Source organism: Gracilinanus agilis, chromosome 2 (assembly GCF_016433145.1).
Source record: "Gracilinanus agilis isolate LMUSP501 chromosome 2, AgileGrace, whole genome shotgun sequence".
Lineage (NCBI taxonomy): Eukaryota > Metazoa > Chordata > Mammalia > Didelphimorphia > Didelphidae > Gracilinanus > Gracilinanus agilis.
The window spans coordinates 421,732,894-421,746,213 of NC_058131.1; the positions used below are offsets into that span (position 1 = coordinate 421,732,894).

General features: G+C 32.4%; 1 protein-coding gene across 7 annotated transcripts in view; it reads left to right on the forward strand.

The window, feature by feature from the left end:
- KLC1 (kinesin light chain 1) overlaps positions 1 to 13,320 on the forward strand; it is a 68,658-nt gene that overhangs the window by 44,000 nt on the left and 11,338 nt on the right. For 4 of the 7 annotated variants that reach the window (XM_044664637.1, XM_044664636.1, XM_044664638.1 and 1 more), the window contains exons 14-15: positions 1,831 to 1,881; positions 4,074 to 4,111. In XM_044664637.1, coding sequence (XP_044520572.1) covers positions 1,831 to 1,863 — 33 coding nt within the window. In that variant the 3' untranslated portion in view covers positions 1,864 to 1,881; positions 4,074 to 4,111. Of the gene's footprint in view, positions 1 to 1,830; positions 1,882 to 4,073; positions 4,205 to 9,805; positions 9,873 to 11,180; positions 11,262 to 13,320 lie in introns of those variants that run through there. The other 3 variants (XM_044664633.1, XM_044664632.1, XM_044664631.1) reach the window with 2 other exon arrangements.

A 13,320-nucleotide genomic window follows, 5' to 3' on the forward strand; every position in this document is an offset into this window, starting at 1 on the left:
CGTTACTTTAGGATTTCAGGATCTGAAATATCAGTCATATTTTGGCAGCATGGTTCCTCCACCAGTAAAGGTGATGAGTGATGGGATATGAGACCAGAGGGAAAGACCTATGGTAGGAGATATGAGATATTTCAAATTTTAATAATAAATATATACACATTTTTAAGCCCACATATGTACCATTATTTGGACAGAATGCTAATGTATGGCTTATGTATGGTCATAAAATGGAAATTATAAACATGAAATTAATATATGTATAAATACTCTTTGATTCCACCTCCTTAGAGATGGATTATATAGTCTTCAAAAATATGAGGAGTATCACTGAAAAAATTTTAAGATTTAAACCCAAATTTTTAACAGAGTAATAGTGTTTTTTAAAGAAGTACATATCTGTGAGATTATAGTTAAATCTCACTGTTGAATTGAAAAAAAATAAGTTTTGAATTTAAGAATAACATTGCTTATTTAAAATGTAACTTGCTTGAAAAAAGTCCTGAAAAACAGTGACTTAAAAAAAAAAGTTTACTTTGCTTTTTTTAGTGGCCCATGTTTCTGAATCTTTCAGAGCAGCATGCAAATTATTTTCTTGATTAGAGTTATTTTTAAACTCTGAGTGTAAAGTTGGATAAATTTCTTGGAAGGATAGACCTGTGTCTCACATGAAATGTGAATAGTATGCATTTCACAGATCCTTATATGTCCTGGTAATGTGTGTGGGAGGGTTTATTAATTAAAATTAGTGATTGTAATTTACTCTTCCAGATTTGCCTTACCTTGAACATTATATAAATAATTACAATCAAACTTTTCTAGATTCTACATAAATTATTCTACATAAACTAAACGTGTTTCCTTTCATCTATTTATCAGAGGTTGGAAGTTAAAGATCCATATTTCCTTGTGTGATCATCCCCTTTTCTTAGGGAGAATCTAAAAATAAAATTTAGTATGATAAATCTTAATACCCATATATGTTTCTGACTAAAGTCTCCTGGTTAATAACGTTCCCTTATTTATATTGGTTTTCTAGATAGATTCATTTTTATTTATTTATAATCTATTAGTTTTCTAGATAGACAAGAGACATTTCCAGATATTTTTATCAAAAATTCATGGTTTTTGATTGTAATTATTTAATGTTCATTGACAATGACCTACTTAATGACAAATGTATGGAACATAACTTTATATACATATGTACGTAAACATATGTATATAATGTTTTTATATAGGTGTTATTTAACATATATTTGAGTTGTAATAATAGTTCACATTTCTGTAGTATTTTCAGTTTGTAAAGTGCTTTCCAAAGGCTCTTCAGGACATCAGTTTTAATTATGTTGTAAATAAAGTGCCAATAAATAGACATTTTTAGGCAACGAAATATTAGATAAACTTTCTCATATATCTTACCATTAGCCTTAGATAATCTCCAAATATAAATGGCAACAACTTCATTAAAGGGTAGGATCTTGTTAGTTTATTAGAAAATTATAGGACACTTCATCCAACATTACTAGAGCCTTTCAGGTTGGCACTCTTTAAATAGCCAGGTTTCTTTTCCCAAATGGAATGTTTTTTCAGGAGGAAAATTCACTTCACATATCCTGTTGAATATCCTATTCTGAAATGTTAGAAACAGAACTATTTCAGGGTTCAGCTCTTTAAAAAGGTGACTGAATTAGATTTAATATTGTTTATGTAATACTTTTAAATTATAGTAGAACTTTTTTCCTGAAAATCAGCAAGAGCTTTACTTATGTTATCTTGTCCTCCCAACATCCTTGGGGAATTGGTAACAAGTTTTATTTTTCCATTTTAAAGATGAGGAAAATGAAGCTCGGGCTGGTTAAATGACTTGCTCAACGTTCCATGGTGAGTCAGAGCTAGCAAATGAATTCAGGTCTCTTGACTGTCTAGGGCTTTTTGCCCTAGACTGTCTTGCTTCCATTATAGAGACCAATGTCACATTTCTTCCTTTGGAAATTCTAATTTTATAGCTCATTTTATTTTATCAGTTGTATGTTCATCTTTTCAAATGTACCTTAGATATTTCAGATCAGTGGAACTTTGGTTCTTGGAGATGTCATTTTGCCTGTTATTAAAGATTGTAAATGTTTTTTTTTGTTAACAGAAACTACATACAGAAACTCTCCCCTGTAATGAATAGCCTAAGAAAATATTTCTGACAAAAGTTAAAATTTAAATGAATGCACCTTTCATGTTTTTAGATTTTCTTTAATCATAGGATTTTTTCATTTGTAGAATCACTCTTAAGTATGATCATTTGTAGAATTTTATTTTAAGAAAATTTTCTAACACACTAAAACTGTTTACTTTTATTTTGCTGCTAGGTGTTAACTAATTAAAATTATAAACAAGCATGCCCAGAATGCCTGTTTAATATTAAAACATAGGCAGAGATAATTCCAAATACCTTTTCTTTTTTTAAAAAAGAATGAAAGATTTTGTGACCTAGAAATACTGTAAACAAAGCTATTTTTAAAGTAAAAAACTATTGAAAACAAAATTTAAAAACAGTTTCATTCAGATTTTCTTTCTTCATTTCTGTCTAACAGGCCTAGATGCCTTTTGTGATTCTTATACTGTCTCCTGCATGACGGGCGTGCTCCATCGTCAAGCTTTAACTTCTCTCTCCAGTACTGACTGCTGTGCTTTTAGCAAACCTCTATGACTTGTCAGAGCTACACTTCTGTGTATACTGGCCCTTCCTTTCAGTGCTGTTGTTCTCTTTGGAGGTTTATTTCTGTACATGTGTAGCTTTGCCAGATAGGTATTTAGTACTACAAAATGTGTTAATAAAACCATTTACTGTGTAACATGAGTTAAAAAAAAGTAAGAACGACTAGCTGTTCACTATGAAAAAAAGGTAGTTAAAAGTATCACACAAAGTATTATTCAAATGGCATGATGGTGACCTTTTGAGAATTACTAAACTGTAAAAGTAAGGCATGTGCTCCAAGTGCTTTAAATTGTATTTAGAGACCTATAACTTGGTTAACATCAATATGGAACTCTGGATGTCTTCACTTATGATTATTCTAAAGTAGAATTGCTGTTTAGTCTTTGTGTGAAATTTTGGCAAATATGCTTTTCTCTACTAATCTTTAAGTGTTCAGTGATTTGTGTATCTCTGTCTTTCTAACTTCTAATAAACTCACTCCAACTGACCTGCGTCTTGGTGTCTGTCTGCTTCTCTTTCTTCCTTTCACGCAAAACTGTACGGCTTCTAGAAGTAGCAGATAGTTACTGCTAAAACTTACTAAATGATTGATTTTGTGAATAAAAATCTAGTCTTTGACATGTGGTTTTGATTTCTATAACCAAAAGGTAGAAGATAATGCAAGCTTAATTACACAAAAATGTCTAAATTGTGATTTTTAAAGCTCAACTCAGATTTGATCTTTCCATATTTATATGTGAAAGCTAACTTACTGTTCATATCCAGAATGAGGTTTTTTCAGGGCCAACAGCATTCATAATCTATATTAAACAAAATCATCCTGTAAGGTTCACTAAATGAATAGTATACATGAGATAAGTATTGTATTTGGATTCAAGTATTAGAAGTAATTTGACTATACCAGGCCTAAATGTCTTAGGTGTTACATTGTTTGCTGGACCTAGTAATTACATTTTAATTAAAGTGGAATTTTGTTTTGATGGTATTCCTAGAAGCTTCCTTATTTCTTTTATAATTTTTATGTATTGTCCTTTCTGTCTCAATACAGAAATGTCTTTAATTTTTCTCTTTAGGTGTCATTATTTTGGTGTGAATGAGCTTTTTGTGTTACAGTGTTTTCAGGATCATGGATTACCTTTAGTCACTAAAATAGTTAGATTTGTCAGGTGTCAAAATCTATTTGTAGATGAACTATATCATTCAGAAAACTGATAATAGTAGTATTATTAGTAGTAACTATTACCAGCAAGTCACCTGAGAACAACTCAATAGTGGAGTGAAATATTTTCATTCAGATTTAGCTGTGGGAGGCTTGGAAAGGTAGAACCCATGGCAGCTTCACATTTGTTCACGTCTTTTTCAGGATGGCACTGGATCTTTAAAACGCAGTGGTTCCTTTAGCAAACTTCGGGCTTCAATTAGACGCAGCAGTGAGAAGCTGGTTAGAAAGCTGAAGGGAGGAAGTTCACGAGACAGTGAACCAAAGAATCCTGGGTAATTATATTTTCCTAGCTATGCTGATACTTGCCCCCTTTTATCCATTTTGTAAACTAAATAGTGGCCAAGGTAATTTTTTTTGGTAGCTACAAACTTTCTCACACATAAACTTCTGAAAAACATTCCATTTTAATTGTGTTTCTTTATTAATTTTAAGGTTTGGTAGTTTTAACATCACCTATCCCTGTGTAGATCGAGAAATACTATTAGATTGAGTTGCCCACTTAGACAGTTTAGAGAGAACAAGCTTTTGGACATGTATCATAGAAAAATGGTTTTTGGCCATATAAGTTAAACTTTTAAAGTAAGACTGATGCCCTTTAGCTTTTAGCAGTGAAATGTCAATTAATATTAAGTTTAATATTGAACTAGCTTATTTAAGAAACATTTCTTTTTGAACATTAGCATAATTTTGATAATACTGTATTTCCCCCAAATACATTAAAGCTGTTGCATAGCTAACTACTGCCACATGGCAAATAATTGAACTTCCACTTTAACAAATAATAGCACACATAAGATGGATTCTAAAAGGAAGGGATGGTGGTAGAAGAGAGCATTTAGGCTTTGACTGGGGGGGTGGCATGGTGGAAAATTTTAATTAGGGATTCTAAAACCCACAGATATTTGCTTCAAATGCATGACTAATGTTATTCCTGAGAAATCTGCATCTTAGAGGTTACACTCAGTTTGAAGAACAAAGGCATAAAAATGTTTGAGTGACAAAATTCATTTTCATCCATTGGTAGTCTTACTATACTATGCTTTTTAGCAGTGAAATTTGCTTTTTATGTGATGTTTCCAGAGTTGGCATCTTTTTACCTATCTGCTTTGTAATTGATAAATTGTAAAACATGCCTACTGTAACCTATCCTGTTTTCTGAAGCTCCATTTTTCATGGAAGCTCTATTTACCATATGCTTGGGGGGGGGGGAGGTTGGAATTATAAGGATGATATTAGAAATTAAGTCTTGTTATATTAGTTTAGAGATAAGAAGTAGAGAAGCTGTCTTGAGAAAGAATTGGAGTTTTAAAAAAATCTGAGACAATGTCAGTTTCAAATGTTGACAGTTTAATGGTTTTTCTATGGCAGTTACTCTCTTTGGACATGGCAGTTAGTCTGAGTGACAGTTACACTCTCAGAGTGCTGGAAGGAGGTGACATCTTCTTTTCTTTCTTTCCTCACTGTCTGAGGTAGAAGGAAAGGAGGAAAAAACCTGAAGGAGCTAAGTGATTTCCTTTTCCAACTTGGGAAACACTAGTGACTGTCTATTGCTCTTTTATAAATTGTTTTTATATCTGAGAAGACCAAAGAAAGACCTGGTCTTTAGTTTGGACTCTTGAGTCCTCTAAAGCTCAGAGTCCTAACTTGGTTCTTGCTGAGGCTCAGCCAGCTGGTCTTTGTTATTTTTACAACTTCGTATAAAGGATAATAGTATTTTATTGTAGAATAGGGAAAATTTGGGTTAGATCAGGAAGGATCAGTGTAGCCTGTGGAAACAGGAGAAGTGGTTCCTTGCAGAACCAGGGAGTTTTATTAGGGTGGAGCTAGAATCCCTTAGAGTTAGAAATCCTTTTTTATCCTTATTTTCTCAATAAATAGTTTATTTTTATATAACAAAAGTCTCCTTAGTGTCCTTGCACCTGGCCCTGAAGAGAAGTTCACTTATGAACTCTACTTCAATTATATAAACTGAAGATTCTTTGTAAGTACAACAAGCAGAGTATCAAATCAGTTTATAATCAATAATCAATTCATTGATCATTATTTTTACAATTCTATTGATTATACTTTATAGTTTTATAATCTATGATGATTAACGATATTTTTATATTGTTTTCTATGGAATGAAAAGGAATTCTCATCTTAGGCTAAGAGATTTTCTTTTGGTTAAGCACAAATAAGTCAGTAAAGGATTATTATTATAATTCACTCTGGTTGAGTAATTTGTTGTTTAGAAAATAAAATAATAATTTTCATCCTGATTTCTCTTATTGGCTTATAGTTCTAGATTTTCAGAAGTGAATTTAAAATGAATATAGTTAATATGCCAGTTTTCATTCTATCAATATGGAAGACTCTGTAAATCTGCTTTTTAGGTTCTATTTCTGAGGATATATATATATATATGTATATATACATATATACATATATATATACATACATATACACACACACACATATATAAAAATTAGGCATTCGTGTGATATTTGTTGAGACAACTACAATATTAAATAACCATGGTGGCTTGCTTTTATGTGCCTTAATGGGCTTGGGGACGCTTTCATCTGGTTGGTTAGGAATATACTCTGGAGCACATAATTTCACCAGGAGGGGAAATGATGCTTCTGGAAAATTTGTTTATGAACCCTGTTTGCCTTCAGAATACTTTCTGCTTAGGGGTCAAACTTCAAATGGTTCCTAAAACTTGTGTTTTGTCATTTTTCTTTTCTTTCTCTCTTTCCTCACTAGAAAAGTTTTTATATAGGGCAGTGATCAGAGCCTTAATTCAGTCTTAGTGGCTATCCATTCTGCTTTGCAAAGCTATCCAAAGTACTCTTTAGACATCATGGTATGAGCTCTGTAAACATCTTAAGGTAGAAAGAAAGGAAATGAAAAGTATTTTTGTTTTCAAAATTTTCTACGTTTTGGTGAAGGCCACATCTGGATTTGTGACTCTTTTTCTCTAATTTTGCATGCATTCTTTCTGAATTTGGCATCTGTATTTTAAGGTTATAAGTCAAAGAACTGTGGTGTTTAAAATCAAATAAGTTATTTCTAAATGTCTGTAGACATTTAGAGTTCAAGTGACATTTTAATATCAACCTTTTTGTAAATTAATGTTTATCCTGAAACTGATATAGATGTTTCCCACTGCACTATAAAAGGTATTAAAATATTTTATCTTCCATTGGCCAGAGAGCATGAAAACTTCTTTTTGTGTCCTCTTCTTTAGGCAATCACCAGATCAAGTTATTTCAGGATTGTAAATGTTTTGATTTAAATGATTTTTTAAAAATCAAATTGCTGAATTTGGTATTTTAAATGTTCACTGTATAGTTTCTTGTGCAAGTATCTCTGCTTTCCTAGGTATATTCTCCATGAATATAGAATGCAATCCCATATAACTTAGTAGGTAGTCTCTGATAACAATAGTAGCTAAAAAAGAAATTCATCACTCTATGGCTAATCTGTTGATGAGCTTCTCAGAGCTTAACTCAACTGATCATCACAGTTCATATGCCTTTCCAGCTTGACAGCATCTGCTAAAGTTTGTGCTACCTTCCACGTCATGATGAGGTGTTAGAGTAAATTAATGAAAATTCTTGTGTTAAATGGCAGACTTTTCATATTTAGAAGCCAGTTTCACATAGCATATGTTCTTTATATGTTTACTGCATCCATAATTAACAGAAACATAACAGGTATAGCTGTAGTGTAGCTGTAGTTTCCCTTCCATCATTGTAATTTGGTGTGCAGTGCAGAAATTTTGTAAACTTGACTATATATGCAATGTATGCATAAAATTTTATTTACTGACATTATTATTAAAATTTCCTTGAATTTAGATTTTTTTTTCTAAACTACTTCAATAGCTTCACATACAAGTCACTGAAGGCTGAATTTTTAAAAAACTTAAACTTTATTTTTGATTTGTAGACATTTTAGTCTTTGAACCATTAAATCTGAATAGTGCTTGCTGGTGTGGTCAAAAAAAGGACATATTTGACACTGAATTCGATAAATCTTGTATATTCCCTTCCATTTCTCTTATTTTTTATAGAACACATTCTTTGTGCTTCCTAATTGTTTAAAAAAACATATAGCTTCAATTTGATTAGGAAGAGTTATAAACAACCTATGTAGAAGAGAATATATGAACTTTGAATCACATGCCATTAGACCTGTAAGGCATTTTAGACATTGCCTAGTCTAGTTGCTCCATTCATTTTATTGAGAGGGAACTTGTTGATGGCTACTCAGATTGTGCTTTTTTCTATACCTCTACCTTCCCTCAGAACTATTTGGTTAGTGATATAATTTTGAGGTAAACTAAGCATGATTTGCTTCTGATATTGGAAGCTCTGCTCCAAAACATTAGGAATTAAAGACTGTTTAAAACTTGAAATATTTTGCACTGAGTCTTTTGACTTTTTTGTGGGGGAGGGAAATGGAGAAAGTATTTTATATATTGGGTCTGTTTATCTTTTCTGTTAATGAACTTTCTCATGGCTTTTGAATGTATTTTTAAAAAACATAACACTGAGAGTTGTGTCATTGTGCTTGACTTGTCACTTTGGTTGTTGCTAACTTGCCAAAATGTGTGTGTATGTCTCAAAACTACTGACTTAAACTAATTAAATTTAAAATAATACTACTGATAACGTAATAATTTAAGATCCCACTTTCAAACACTTAATACTTAAAACTGACTATTTTAGACTGAAATAGGTGGATTCTTAGGGATTAACAAAATAAATATAAGGTATTGCTTTAAAAGCGTTAAAGATGACCCCAGAAGAGCTATATTTAAACAGATACTTATTTACAACAATTATAAAGCCACAGAGATTATTTTATATTGGAGAGAACATTAAGAGCAGTAATATAATTTCAGAGTGACTTAAGGATTATTTTTTCCCAACTCCCTAAGAAAATGATGCTGAGTAGTATATGTAACACAGCATATATTTTGGATTAAAGCAGTGATGAGCAAACTACAGCCTGCGGGCCAGATGTGGACCACTGAAATGTTCTATCTGGCTGTGGGACACTATTCCTAATCTGATGAATACAATGAGTAGGATACAATACAGTGAAACTTCGAAAGAGTTGCCTTAGAAACAGACTGACAGATGAGCATTTCCTTTCCTTTGGCCCCCTCTTTAAAAAGTTTGTCCATCACTGGTTTAAAGTATTTTGAATAATGACCTTTGAATTCTTAGTTGGAAAAATTTGGAATTTATTTTTCATAGTCACTATATGAATTGTTCCTGATTTTCCTAAAACAGGTATAAATATATAAAAATAGAATGGCTTATCCCATAAATAAGAATGAAATGAAGCACTAAGCAGATATTTCATAAAAATCTTTTCAGAAACAAGCTATCTTAGGTGAATTTGAGAGACAAAAATAAGAGTAGCATAAAAATATCATATGAAATGATATGGCTTAAAACAGTTGTTAAAAGCTGATTGGTAAATATATTTTTTGCAAAGTTATTCCCAGAAAATAGGTTTTGATCCATTATGGCCTACTTTCCTAAGGTAATCATTTTGAAGGATACATGACATAAATAAAATAACTAGTAAACTAATTTTTATTAGGCCATTAATATTAAATGTAAATCCACTATCCAACTTAATGTAATTCTCTGCCTTCTATTAGTTTTTATCAGATCATTAAAAAAATTGTGCCTAAGTAACAAAAAAAATCCTCAAATTTTTTTCCCCAAGATATCTTTTTTTAATTTCAAGTGTTGCTGATAACACTTAAAACCCTATGCTGTGACCATGTTTTGATTGTGTTTGAAGGACTTAGACTTTTCCATTGTTCTGATTGCTTTATCCTTGCATGTTTGGTGTCCTGGTTGCAGCATGAAGCGTGCCAGTTCTCTGAATGTTCTTAATATGGGTGGCAAGGCTGCTGAAGATCACTTTCAAGTAAGAAGCCTTAAAATAATATTCTTAAATGCATAAATACCATCAACAAAATCTGGTCCCCAAATACTTAACTAGGGATTTAATGAAAGGATCAGCACACCTTTGAAATAAATTTTATAGTAGAATGTTATAGAAAACACTTTTTAAAAAACCTTAATTCTTAAGCAAATTAGTAAAATAGTTAATAAGGTTTGATTATTACATTTTATTGTTTTTAAAAACTCACTATATTAATGAGAAAATGCTAAAATTTTAAGTAATATAATTAAACTATATTTATTTTCCCTACTCATAACCATGTATTTAAAAAGATGATTAACATATGTATTGTCCAGTTAAGTTCTTAAATGTTCAACAGTTTACTAACATGGTAACTTTTGACTAATAGACTAATAATTTTTTTGGAAATTTAACACTTGATTAATTGCCTAAGTCTCCCACAAATACTCTGCATTGTGTTTATTTCAGTTTCCTGTCTTAGTGTATGCACCATGTATCTTTCTCCCCACTCTCATTTCTTTGAAATATTTGTTTTGTAGTCTGAATTTGTATCATAATGTCATCATAGCTGTATGTTGCTTTTAAGATGCCATAGAATTGATAAAGGCCTAATTTCTGGTTTCCTGTGAGTGACAAGGGAGTCTTTGAATTAGGAATTTTGCCCAAATATCTGAAGTTAAAGCCAATCATGATCCAGATAATAAATTATAGTTTGAATTTGCCCTTATATATAGAGCTCATTTGATTACTCTCCCTACTGAATCACTGACTTTCTTCCTGAGAAAATAGGCTGCCCACACAAGAACTAAATGATAAAATATTAAGTCTATCCCCCCAGCCCTTACCGTTTATGGCAATAAGCCCTATAAGTATATTGGTGCATTGATTTTGCCGTTCCTCATAAGAATGACAGCCCCCATTAACCTTAAAATTGAAACGAAAGTGAACAAGTGAGAGGCATATTTCACAACCACAGGTCTTCACATTCAATTAAAATCACAGTTTTTGGACTTAGATTTTGAGAGTTGTCTAGAGCATGTTAAGGGCCTTTTAAAAGCTTGCTTTAATAGAAGGGAAAATATAAAACAGTGAGATTTTTTTTGGTTTGTTTTTCCTGGTAGTAATTGATGCCTCTTAACACGACATCAAGACTTAAGTATTTGCATATGTAAATTGAATATAGACATTCATAATTTTAGATTTATATTAATATTATTAGTATTTTAAGGTCACTTGAAACATTTTATTTACTTGAATCATTTGAATTCTACATAAAATATAACTTTTTCCTATTTTATTTTCATGCAGGAACGAAATAAATGTCTGACAGAATCGAGAGTTCTGAGTGCCAGTCACACTGACTTAGCCCATTGAGGTGCTGGGACTGAAGCTAGCTATTAAAGAAGCACTGAGACTCTCAAAGCCTTGGTTCCTCATCCCTCTTGTTAGGAACACGTAAATGAGAGGTTCCATGGCAAAGGACTCTGATTTTTTTATATTTCTCCAAAATGACTTAAAATGTAGTGACTTTCTCCTTCTTTTAAGGAGTCTATAGGTCACTGCTATCTTCTTTGCTTATACTTAGCCTTGTTACCAGTAGGTTTTGCTATCCCAGTAGCCATGAGCTAGAGGAACACTTTGAGCTAGAGTAGCCTTTGTATAGTTATTAACTATTCAACATAAATACATGATAGTCTCTAGATTCCCAGGACTGAAACATCAGAAGTAACTCATTAGATCTTCACTATGGCAGAGTGTAGGCAGGTTCAACTCACTATGACTAGGAGGATCCTCTGCTGCTGATGGCCCATTTAATGCTATCACATTCATGTATGACTTCCCAAGTAGATGTTGAAAGTATGGGGTTTTGGGGGCAGCTGGAGAGCACAATAAATAGAGTGTTGGACTTGGAGTTGAGAGGACCTGGCTTCAAATCTGGACTCTTGACACTTCCTAGCTATGTGACCTTGGATAAGTTGCTTAACCCTGAATGCCTAGTCCTTACTGCTCTTTTGTCTTAGAATTGATGCTAAGGCAGAAGGTAAAGAGAAAGAAAGAGGAGAGAGCAAAGCGTTTTAATAGGCTCTTTAGGGACTTGCCATGAGACAAGTAATTGAATCTATATTGGAACATGATACTTCACAGAGAGTTTAGAGAGTTGCTCTTTCCTGTGTCAGTCTTGGTTAGTGCTTTCCCCAAGAGAAGGTGTACAAGTGATAGTCTGTGGTCTTCCTTTAGGCTTCACTATAAACTAAGTAGAGAGGACTCACCTGGATTGCCTCATGAGAGGGCTGATTTTTAGATTGCTCTTAAGAAGTTCTGTAGAACTTGGAGAGTATGTAACAGTCTGCATGCTGTCATTAGTGATTGAGCATCGTGAAACAAAAAGGAAAAGAAGAATTTACTAATGTGCTCACACTAGGATTAGAATTACACTTTATGTTAGGGAAAAACAAATCTAGTTTCTGCTTGTGAGCAGGCAAAAAAAGAAAAGACCGTTTTTATTATGAGATATAGATGTGTAATGCAATAATGCAGTTATCTGTATATGAAATGCACTTAATTATTTCTATAAGATACGCCTTTAGTATCTGTAGAAAATTTGGACATATGCTTAATTGTCTAATGTAGACATTTTATAACTATGGATAATGCTGCTAAGTTTAGTTTCTCAGTGTAGTGTACTTTATTGGTGAAGTTAAAGAGAATAAACTTTTGGGGATTCCTTTGTAGCAATTTTTAATTTGTTAAAAGCCTTTGTATAGTTATTAATATAATAGAATGCAAAAATTATATATCTGCATGGGGTATGTATTTTTTCAGTTACATGTATAGATTTTCATTATCAAAATGTCCATTATACCTCTTATTGAAGACTTTGTGTTCCCTGACCACTAACGTTATTTGATCATTATTTTTTTAGTGTACTATATGGCCTACTCCTTCCTTTCTTCCTAGAGGATGAGACAATTGATTATATGCTGAGCAATGATACTCCACAGAGCTAGAGACATAGCCCCCAAAGTGCACTTTTTGATGGCTTTTCTGCTTACAGGCTCCCATAGAACTAGAAATATATTGTGTATTTATTTTGCCTTTAAAATTTGATAAAATTTTTTATCAACTTGTAAGATGATAACAGAAATAGCCTTGGGACAGCTGTTTTGGTTTCGTGGCTCTAAAAATCTCTTTTTTTAGTAGACTGGCACCAGGTGTGCTGTTTCTAAATTTGATACATGAAATATATGTTTTATTACATGTGAGAAAGTGACAGGCAGCATGGCACAGTGGAGAGAGAACTAAGCTTGGGAGTTAGAAAGACCTGGTTTCAAATGCTGCCTCTGATCCATAACTATATGACCCTAGATATGTGGCTTAACTTGTCTGTTCCCCAGGAATAAATTGCAGCAAGAAGGGTACAATTTGTATCAGTAGAACAAGTTAAAGA